Genomic DNA, 10,676 nt, shown 5'->3' on the forward strand with positions numbered 1-10,676 from the left:
GCTCTCTTTTTATTTTTTTTCTTCTCAGCTGAAGAGAAGAGTTTTTCCTTAAAGGCTGACTATTTTTTTTTACACATGTGTTTGTGTACTTTTGTTTGTTTCTTTTTTTTTTGTGTTGTCGCGCGCGTGGGTGGCCCTGTGCATGCTGCTATGCGCCGTTTGTCATGAGGCAATGGGGCCACTTTTTTGCCTTCCTCTGCTGCCTTTGCTTGACGTGCCAGTAGGGGCCTGATTGCGCTGATGCAGGGGCGGAAGGAGGTTGGCGAGGCGACCACGCGGGTGTTTGTGAACAACCAAAACACGCCCTTCGCCACCGTCACGATCCCGACTTCTCCGCCCCGTGAGCGGGAGAAACGCTTCTTGGGCGATAGCGTGTATGCCGAGTTAAAGCGGGACACCTTCGCATCACTTGGGAAGGGCGACAAGGACTCCACGGGTGTCGCTGGCTTGACTTCCCTTCGAAGAAATGTAAGAAATATGCCCGGAATCATGATGGAGGACGTGCATCCGCAGCTGGAGGATGTCTACCAACGGGTTATGCGCCGCCTGCAGCGGAAGGCAAACTATGACGAGATCGGTTGCCCCTCCCTCGCCGTGCAGTTTGGGATCGTTGACCCAACTGACGAGGAGCGAAGCCGAGAAAAGAACGAGCACGACTCGGATGAGCCACACACCTCGGCGCACTCATCCTCGTCAAACGGCGCCCATGTCAAAACTGGTGCTCCAAGGCGGAAGCAGCGCGGAAGAGGCCTACCGCGATCGGCGGTCCTTAACTCAACAGGCAGTGACGCCGAGGATGACACATTTTTCTTGTCGCAGCAGCCGTGTCCCAAGACGCTGCGAATGGTCCTTGAGCAGGTCAATGCCACCGTGACGGAGAAGCTTCGACTTGCAGACACGGGGTCGTTGAAGAATTGTCTTTGTTTCGTCTTTGAGTGCCGCACGATGTTGGAACGTCTGCTGAAAGAGATTCCTTCCTACTCGCAGTTTCAAGGGGAAGGGGAACGACTGCCGACGGCTCCGCAGATGCAGGAGATGTATCAAGAGTTTAGGCGGGTGCCGGTGGTGCTGCCATCCGCGCAGTTTGAAAAGGAGGCAAGCAACGGCCGTGTTGTGGCTTCTGTGTTATACAACGGGCTGCATCCCCAGAGCTCATTGCTTGCGGCCGGTGGAGAGCCGTCACAGCCGCGGCAGCCGGAGGTGAGGGTCTCTGCCGACTCCACGCCAGTAAATGCAGGAGAGGACTCCGCCTTCGAGACCCCGGGGTTCGAGGCCGGAGGAGAGCCACCGAAGGTGGCTCACTTGGGCGGCGTTGCCATCGTCATTCCCCCGACGTATGGCAAAAGCATGCGGACGCAGCAAAATGGTGGTCGTCCTATGCGAGCAGGGGCGGGTATGGAGTCGCGCGGCAATGCCCGTTTTTTTGGTGCAGACACGGGCCGCGCGACGTCAGCTGTGCATCCCCTTTCGCGTGACGAACCGCTCGACAGAAAAGGGGCGGAGGAGCCTGCGCCCATTCTAGCCGCCTCCACTACAAGCAACCAAGCGGCTCCTGCTGTTGCCCGTAACAGTGGCAGCGTCAGCACCTCGGGGATGGACGCAGCCGCAACGGCTGGGGCAATAGTGAACTCGCTACTTCATGCGGAAAGGGAGCGGCTTGTGAAACAAGTCTTCTCGGTTGCTACCCTCACCGACATTAACAACATGTCTGTTGTGAATCGAGAGGACTATGATGAGCTGCAGGCGTACGCAAGGACGCTTGTTGTGGAGATTGAGGAGCGAAAGCAAGAGGTACGTGCGCTTCAGGAACAGTTGAATGAGGAACGGGAGTACACCACACAAAAGCGAAAGGTTGTGCAATACTTGCGCGAGACGCTTTACAAGGAGTGTAATATTCTCCGCTCTCAGCTCTCCGTGGCGCAACAGAAGCAAATTCAGTATCAGAGTCTCTTGAAGGAGCAGCAACAGGCCCTTGCACATGCAGCAAGTGCCATGAATGCCGAGGGACGCGGCGGAACCAGTGTTTCTACGCATGAAGTAACCCGTCTTCCAAACATCAGCAGTGCGCGTTTTGCCCAAAATGAAGCCTCCGTGATGGGGCTTTCCCTGGCTCCAGGTGTGCAGAGTTTTCGACGCGCCAATCTAAATGTCTCCGCCGTAAGTATGGCCCGCGGCAGCGTCAACATGGAAGAAAATGAGGAAGGGAATAGCTCTGTTGTAGCGGGTAGTGTGAGCGCCTTGACTCCAAGTCAACGGTTCTCCGTTGAAATCACGGCGATCCAAAGCCTCTTGGATCTCGTCTTGCTGGCTGTGGAAAATGATCAGGTGCTTCCGGCCAACGCGGTCCGGGGCAAAAATGTAAACACGAGCCTTCTCGCCAACACCATGAGGGATGATGAGCACCACCGCGAGGAAAAACTGCGGAATGAGTTTTCTGAGCGGCAGCGGGAGGCGAAGCAGAATTATTCGCTTGGCCGGGCGCAAATGGCGACGTTGCTCTCCATGAAGGAGCAACAGATAGAAAATATGAAGAAATTCTCCGATATGCAGTTCCTCGGGAACTACTGGGAGGAGAAGTGTAGCGTGCTGCGAAGCGAGCTTAGGCGTATCCGTAAGGCCGTCCAGGAAGACTTGAGCACGCTTAAGCAGTTTTTGGTCACAACTATGGAAACTATTATTAAACGTGTCTATGTCGTGGATTCAAGCTTGGGTGAGAACCAAACCCTATTCGCTACACAGTCAGCCTTGCGAGATGTCATTTCATCTGCCCATTCCCTGCTTTTGCCCATGCTAACGACGGAATATGAGCGTGGTTACCACCCATGGCCGCTCAAGCTACGCAACACAATGGATCCGTTCTCCCGGATGATTAAGGCGCGGTACGGCGACGCGCAAATGATACTTGTGCGGGAAGAGATGAATGCACTAAGCAGCCTTTATGTTGCGGTGCATCATTACGTGATGAAAAATGTGGTGTCACCCGTCTTGAAGCGACCGTTGCCTGGGAAAACGCTGCGGAACCTGTGCGCATTGATGTCGATGAACAATGGCACATCAGCGGAGCTGTGGACGCAAATTCGGGTAAAGTACACACGTGAACTTGGCTTCCAAAAGAGTATTGCTGAATTGAATATGTTGATTGTCTCTTTGATGTACCGCCAGCGAATCATAACAGAGCGCTCCGCCGAGGCCATGCAGAGGGCCGGCATGGACCCGCGGCTCAGTGGCATACCAGTCCAGCGCACAGTTAACAGGATCGCGGAGAGGTTGCACAAGGCAGTTGCCGACCGTGCAGCTCTGCGAAAACGGCGCCAGGAGAATGCACGTGATGTCTACCGGATTTGGAAGAAGCAACAGCTTGACGTGTATGAAGGATACCCGCCGCCAACTCCGCCGCAGCGACTTGTTGTGGCCGAGATGGACCCCCACAAACACGACGTCCTGCTCACAGCGCCCCCCATTGTGCCACGCAGCAAAAGTAATTTAGAGACGCCGCCCGCGCTTTCCACGAGCCAACCCGTCAACTTCTGGAACCGCATGCTCTCCACCAGTGTGGAGGGAAGGTGGCTAATGGAGGAAGGCGCGCCCCCTTCGGTGGAAGAAAATTTATCGCGAGGGGAACAAGAATTGCCACAAGGGGCCCAAGAAGCACCGTCGTGGTCATGAAATGCATTGGTGGGGGATTCGTCGTCCAAAACGAATGATCTGCCGGCGTAAAAGGCAAAAAAAAAAAAAGGGCGTCGCAAGAGAATTTTGACATTTATGTAAAAGTGAAGAACTCTGTGTGAAGGCCCTCATTTTTTCTTTTTTATTTGCTGTTGCTATTGTGTTTGGTTCTGCTGGTGGACGCGTCGCCCCTCTCTGGCGAGAACGTTTTTGTTCTTGCTACTGCGAACGGGACCTGTACAGAAATTTCTTCCTTCGCCACTTCTTTTTCTGCGTGTGTGTGTTTGTGTTTGTGTGTTCCTGTGCGCTGCTCTTGCTCACTGAGTTGCCCCGTAGTTGTCATTATTCTTTTTTAGGCATATCTCTTTGATACACCACGTCTGTGGTGGCGTTGTTGGTGTGCTCAGAGGGTTTTTTTTTGTGTGTGCGGAGAAGTCACGTTAATAGCCGTCATTGCGAGAAGCGTTGGCAATGCGCAGGGCCGCGCCCTTTTTTCGGGCACCCGCCTTTTTCTCCCCCGCCAGGTCAAAGGGGAGCCACTGTGGCGATGGGGTTGCTGGTGAACCGCATGATGGCGGCGGCAACGCCGATGGCGCGGGACGTTTCCCCGCGTGCTCTTCTAGGCGTCTGACGGAGGCTCAGCGTGTCTTAGCCCCACTTCCGCACCCAACGCAGTTGGAGACGGTAACCTTCCGTGGGGAGCCGTGGCGTCGGGCAATGTGTCAGCTTTACCGTGTTATCTTCAAGCTGCATCAGTCACGTCTGCTTCCCATGCAACGCGAGTTTGGTGACCGCTTTGTGCAGGTGGAGTTCCAGCGGCACATGGACGCCAGCGAGAAGCACGCACGCATTTTCTACCAGTCTTGGTACGGGTATGTGGCACAGCTGGAGGCTGGCCAGACCTCACGTGAGCTTACGGAGGAGGAGCTGCGTCAGTTGACGCCGGAGCAAAAAGAAAAACTTCGCGAGTTGCGAGGACACGTGATGCAGGTGCGTCAGACGGACTCGGACTTTGTGCTCTAAGGCAGGGAGAAGAAGATTCGTTCTTTGCTTTCAACTGTCACGTGAGCATCGCCCCATTGTTGTGTAAAGTGCGTTGTTGTACACGCCCACATGCGGTTGGAGACGCAATGTAGCAACGCGCATCTTTTTCTTTTTTGTCAAACCCCCTTTTCCTTTGCAACGAACGCCCCCCCGCTACCCCTTTCCCTCTGGCAATACAATCCCGTCTTTTCTTCCCCCTCCCCCTTTCACACACACACCCAACGGCAGCTGTCGCACCTTCGCTGTTCAAGGTTTTTCTTTAGTATGTATATGTACCTGGTGCGTCTTTTTCTCATTTCCTCTTTTTTTTCTTTCATTTCTTTCTTTCCGTCTTGTCGCCGCGGAGTTCGCAGAGTGGTGAGGGAGAGGAGAAAATTAAAGTTGCAAAAAGAAAAGAGAAGAGAGAAGACGTCTTTGGTGGGGGGACGCGCGCATTGAGGAAAAGCGTGGGGGTCTAGAGGCAGGCGGGGGCTAACATCGTCATCGCCGCACAGCCACATCCCCGCCCCCGCGCGGCGAAGGAGAAGAAAAAAAAAAGTGGTGCGGCAGGAAAGCGGTGAAGGAAAGAACGGGAAAGAAAAACGGGGGAAAAATGAACCCGAAGCCTTTCTATCGGCGGACGACGCTGACGGAGCCGCACTCTCCAAAGACGACGAATGCTGGCGGCAACGCGGCAGGCGTAACTTCCTCCAACGGGAGCGCCCACCAAAATCCCGTCAACGGCGGAAGCAGCGACCGTCGCGCGAAATCGCGCCTTTTGCCGACTTCGGGCACCGATAATTTGTTGAAGCCGCCAACGCCGGCGTGGAAGCTGACAAGATTGTCGTCTGGCACGCAACTCCACAGAAGGCCACCGTCCATACAGGGACGGGCCGCCTCGCCGCTGCAGGCGCCCCAGCATGTTGCAAGACTAAAAAAGGAAGTCATTGGGCGCCGAACGGATCTATCTCCCGCCCCTTCACGTCCACCGCGCGGGCTGGCACAGCATTCACTCGGTGTCTCCCAGCCGACACTTTTGCTTAACCCGGCGCCTGCACAGCGTGTCGGGCTGGAACACCAGCGCATCGCAGGTGCATTTCAACCTGGTAACGATAAAAGAAAGTCACCCGTACTGAATCGACCAACAAGGCCCAGTAAGGGAAACTTAATTGCTCCTGATGCTGGCGCGGCGCCGCAGAGCTCTCCGAGGTCAGGAACTCTTGGTGTTGGACGCCACAAAATTGTACTGGATGTGAAGCGAAGCACTCGCCAAGCTGCCGAACGGAGACAATTGTTAGAGGCGCTCCCATCAACAAATAAAGTGACTCCTGAGGACACAGTGCGGAGGTACAAGGAGTTGTGTGAAGCGTTAGGGCAGACACCACAAGATGCGTGGATTGCCGCAGTTTTAGAAGGTGCCAACGAGGCCAAGGTGTTGCCCGGCCCAACATGTAGTTCGGGGCCTCCAGCCGAAGTGGGGTTGAATGCGGGGAGGCGCGACAAGGTGGCTTCCCCGACAGGCGATCCTCGGGACTATGGGCGACGAAAAAGAGTATCGAGCAATGCCGCTTCTCTTAGAAGGCGGCGGTCGGTAGAGGAGGAACGGAAAGGTTCCAGTGCTCCTCCGAGTGTCTCTGCTCCTTCTCTTGCCACGCAAGACGCAGAAGACGCAATTGGTGTGGAACTGGGTAATGGTCGTGTGGAGAAAGACACCGAGTTGTATCGCATGGTGGCCTACTGTCAGCACCTCCAGCCGTACCTGCAGAAGATGAAACTGCTGAGGCAACGAGGAAAAGACGTCCAGGAGGCCCTGGATCGTTTTTTGATGCTCTGCCGAAGCCAACCCGAACCAGGGAAGAACACCTCAAAATATGCTATGACTGCACTAGAATCGCACGCAAACTCGCTCACTGATGGAATAAAAGAACTGCAGCGGCGCAACGTGGCTCTATTATTACGCCTCACTGAATATTCCCGTGAGGTGCGAAGGCCGCTAGGGTCGGTGGGTGGCGAGTTGGAGACAGCTGTCGCCGGGCAGAAGCAGCAGCAGCAGCCGGTGGATGAGAATCAATCCGAGACGAAGCGGAATGAAAATAGAACTTCGCTAGTAAACACGCCCCTCGCGTGGAACGGGCAAATACCGTTGGGGCGCTCCAAACAGACGGCGTCGAAGACTGCGTCCGTGCGTTTTCCATCAACAAAAGAACCTCCTCCGGAATATTTGGGCTTCCTTCGCGAGGAAGAGGGTCGTATTGTGCAGCAGCTAAACGAGGTATGCTTGCAGGTACGTGAGGCCCTTACAGGCGGATTGGCCGTGACGATTGCGGACGAGGCCATGCTGAAAACGCCGCTATTCCTCCCGTCAGCCTCGACTAACCACTCCGGGTGGCTCGAAAAGGCACAGCCGCCGCCGCCGCAAAAAGTTGCCGGCCACTGCGTCCCCCCGGGAGGAACAGCGGGGCCTGGGGTCGTTACAGTGACGACTTCAGCCAGAGATAGCGTGAGGCAGTCGCGCGGGTTGGTGGCGCGAAACACCGGGGGGAGTGTGAAGGGTGTGGGCAAGAAGAAAAGCGAAGCGGGCACGGACGACAACGTCCAAACCACCCCACCGGAGCGTGCCGTCTCAGAAGAGGCGCTCCATCGTGGGCCCTTTGTGGGCGTTGCGCCGTTGAACTGGATGCCAGTGGAGGAGGGCGAAAAAAACGTTGAGGGCGCCAACGGTAGCAACAACTGTTTTTCCAGCCGCAGCACGGGCAGTCCGCAGCTCGTCTTGGGGGGTGGCAGACGATACTTCTCCTTATACGCCCCTCCCCCAAAAATGGCAGGCGGCAACGTGCCCGTCCCACGAAGTAAATCAACTTCCGCGTGTAACGCAACGCGTAAAGTGAGCTTGGGAGGGAGGACGAGGTCGGCGACGAAGGCAGCGCCAACAACACGAACCACCATGAAGCAGGGCAGGAATAAGGCTCCGCCACAATTCGGGACCGCGTCGGGCGTCACCGACGCCACGGACGCAATTCTTGCGGCGCATATAAAAGAGGCGGGAGAGACATGGGAGGCCATCAAAGGGCTAGCAAGCATTGAGGCTGCGCGGACACTCCCCCAGGTGCAACTGAATTGCGCGGGGCCAACGCAGGGAGGAGATAATGACACCAATTTTCCACAGAACTTAATGGCGCAAGAAGAGAAACTCAACGAGGACACTGCCATCACGCCAGCATCACTAAATGTGGAGCTAGAGAATACTATAAAAAAACCTCAGGCTTTTTCGTTGAATTACAAACTAGAGTCAACGGCTGCGCAGTCACCGTGCACTGTCAGTTGGGCGCCGGATGTGTCTACTGAAAATGAATTTAAAAAGGCAACAGCGACTGGTGGTGTACCTTTTTTGTGCAGCTCTGTGCGGCGTGAAGAACAAGAGAGCGAGGGAGTTGAGCAGCTACAGGGGACGACTGATGCACTAGTGCCGTTGGAACGAGCTGCTGCCTTAACAAAGGATGCAAATATAAATGTGGCGATGGCGACCCGTATTCAGTGCTGCTGGCGCCAACATAAGGCGCGAACGATGTTGAGGCAGCGACGAAGGCTTGTGGGTGAGTCGAAGAGGCAGCGGCAGCATTGGCACATTGAAAATGTCATGGCTTTCCGACTTCAACGTGCATTTGCCAAACTCGTCGCCCGACGACGATGGCAACGTGAGGCGATGCAGAGGCAGTATGCAGCTACTTCGGTTCCCCAGGGTGACAAGAAAATGGCTGACGACAGCCGAACCGACAGTAACAAGGAAAACCGTGAACGCCCACTGACGCTGCGGGAAAGATTTGAACAAGTGAAGGAGATACGTAGGAATTTGTTGCGTGACGCGCCAAACGACAACAACTCTGTCTCTTGCATGAGTAGTACTCCCTGTAGCCATTCCGAGACGGTGCCGCGAGTAGAGAAGCGGCAGAAACCGGTGAGTGAAGTAGCTGTGAAGGTGCCTCCGTTAGATCTCAAATCTAGCGGTATTTCAACCCTTGATCTGGAGAGATATCCAGCAGACACAGAAAATTTCGATGTGAATTTTCTGAATCGCCTACTGCGTGCACCGAGGCCCCTCCTCTACGTGCTTCGTGTCATGTGTGACGCATGTCCCGTGAGGCCCGCTTCGGCGCTGGCCTTCTTGGAGGGTGTGGAAGGGCGGAGATCCAAGAGGAGAAGCCAAAACAGTTGCGATCTGCAGACGCCAGAAGCAGAAGAAGAAGTTGGAAAAAAGGAGAAGAAAGGTAAATGCAGTCACACTCAACCAGAGGAAGATCGGGAGGGACGTGCGAAAGGAAAAAAGGGGATAAGCGAGAAACTTATTGATCATTATCCCCACCAGGACATGATGGATGAGAATGAAACACAGTGGGATGTCCAGTCGTATCGCAAGCTTCATCGACGCCTTCTCGCCCGGAAAGCGGCAATGATAAAAGATGCAGAAGCCAGAGTCGTTTGTCCCTTTTCCATTCATGTGAAGAGCCTTGTGGAGGAAGATGAAATGCTGCATGAAGTGCCACTGGCAAAAGGCTTCCAGCGGCCGTTTGAGTGTTGGGGTACTGCATATGCTTTTCAAGTAAGGGTTTTCAGTGCCGCTGCGGAGTATGCGTGGAAACTTATATTCAGCCACACGCCACGTGACGACTACAGACAACGGATGCTGAAGACGAAGGAGAAGCAAGAGGCCCGTCTTAAGCGTGTGGAGCAACGAAACCGCAAGATTCTTGCCTGCTACTGTGTTCGCTCTGAGCGGGAGTGGTTGAAGAAGGCTTCAGAGGATCTCGGGTTCATTGCTCGCATCTATTTCCCAAGGAGTTCGCTGGATCCGAACGACCCTGACTTTGAGCGGGACTGCCGCGAAACATACGAAGACGTAGAAGACTTCCTTTACCAGTGTTTTCCGGCCGTCACCAAGCTTGAAAGGGTGCCAACGTTTCTCATGGGTGCCGGTATTTTCTTTCTGTTGAAGTCCACATTTGCCTGCACGAAGGAGACGGCGGAAGACGAAGAAAGCTCGGAGAGCGACCTTCTTGCTGGGGGCGTTGACACGATTCACGGAGGATCGCTCCCGCTGAAAGTTGCCGCCGCCTTGTACGATCCTGAGCTGCCACTGACCGCAGAGCAACGCGAGACAATTTTTACCCATGAAATGCTGAACCTTCTCGAAGACCTCTTTTTTAGCAGTTCTGCTCAGTCACGGAGGACAGACACCGTCACAAACAGTAATAGTAATCACTACGACGGGGACGACGAGGAGAAAGAAAAGAATGCTAACAGCAACAATAACATGGGCGGTGAAGCCGATTTCTCCGACACGAGTGAGGGAATTTGTGAACGGGTGGTACGCTCACTTGGAGCTACCACGCGGTTAGGCGAAAGTGTCACATTTTCAGTTGACTCCTCGCTTAGCGAGATCCACGCTGCAGCGCCCTTGACACAGCGCCCGCGGTTGCGCCAGGTGCGTACGCCGCCTCCAGAGGCATCAGCGGCCAAACGGCTAGTCAAGGCAGCTAGTAATAAAAGCAATATGAATAACATTGATAGTAGTCTTGTGGGGTTGAAGATTGTGTTCCCAAAGGGATATCTTGTTGATCTTAGCGAGCGGCTGATGCGTGCCCTGTTTGGGCTGTGTACTAGCTTAGAGGCTTGCGAAGACTTGGACGCCACACTCTGAGAGGAAAAAAAGGCGAGATAGAGAAAGAAAGATACACGGTGGTTTAGGAGGCTGTCTGTGTGTCTCCGGATTGAATAAAACGGCCGAGAATGGAACATTCTCGTGAGTGTGTGCACAAGTGCGTGTTTCTCGCCAGTGGTGTGTGGAAGAGTGACGGATACTTGTGAAGAGGGAGAGAAGTAAAAATAAACTGAATAAAGCCGACCAAAGCGATTATTGGGTGTATCAAAGAGGGCTACTTATGTTTTCCCTTTTTCACTACCTTCTATCTACTGCGCCTGTGTCGCTATCG

General features: G+C 54.5%; 3 protein-coding genes across 3 annotated transcripts, besides 2 other annotated features; all 3 read left to right on the plus strand.

The window, feature by feature from the left end:
- The first annotated feature begins 78 nt into the window (after positions 1-78).
- Positions 79-119: a microsatellite.
- Positions 120-240: 121 nt separating this feature from the next.
- Tco025E_06346 (uncharacterized protein) lies at positions 241-3,666 on the plus strand (the record flags this gene model as incomplete). The annotated part of the gene is made up of 1 exon (XM_029373224.1): positions 241-3,666. One exon carries the CDS (start codon positions 241-243, stop codon positions 3,664-3,666), a length of 3,426 nt encoding a protein of 1,141 aa, XP_029226772.1.
- A 271-nt stretch (positions 3,667-3,937) lies between these two features.
- Positions 3,938-3,964: a microsatellite.
- A 173-nt stretch (positions 3,965-4,137) lies between these two features.
- Positions 4,138-4,689, plus strand: Tco025E_06347 (uncharacterized protein; the record flags this gene model as incomplete). Its single annotated transcript, XM_029373225.1, has 1 exon — positions 4,138-4,689. The coding sequence occupies one exon, from the start codon at positions 4,138-4,140 to the stop codon at positions 4,687-4,689; it is 552 nt and encodes a 183-aa protein (XP_029226773.1).
- Positions 4,690-5,302: 613 nt separating this feature from the next.
- On the plus strand, positions 5,303-10,384 carry Tco025E_06348 (uncharacterized protein; the record flags this gene model as incomplete). The annotated part of the gene is made up of 1 exon (XM_029373226.1): positions 5,303-10,384. The coding sequence occupies one exon, from the start codon at positions 5,303-5,305 to the stop codon at positions 10,382-10,384; it is 5,082 nt and encodes a 1,693-aa protein (XP_029226774.1).
- Between the last annotated feature and the right edge of the window lie 292 nt (positions 10,385-10,676).

This window comes from Trypanosoma conorhini (genome assembly GCF_003719485.1).
Source record: "Trypanosoma conorhini strain 025E chromosome Unknown Tco_14.4_contig_00423, whole genome shotgun sequence".
Lineage (NCBI taxonomy): Eukaryota > Euglenozoa > Kinetoplastea > Trypanosomatida > Trypanosomatidae > Trypanosoma > Trypanosoma conorhini.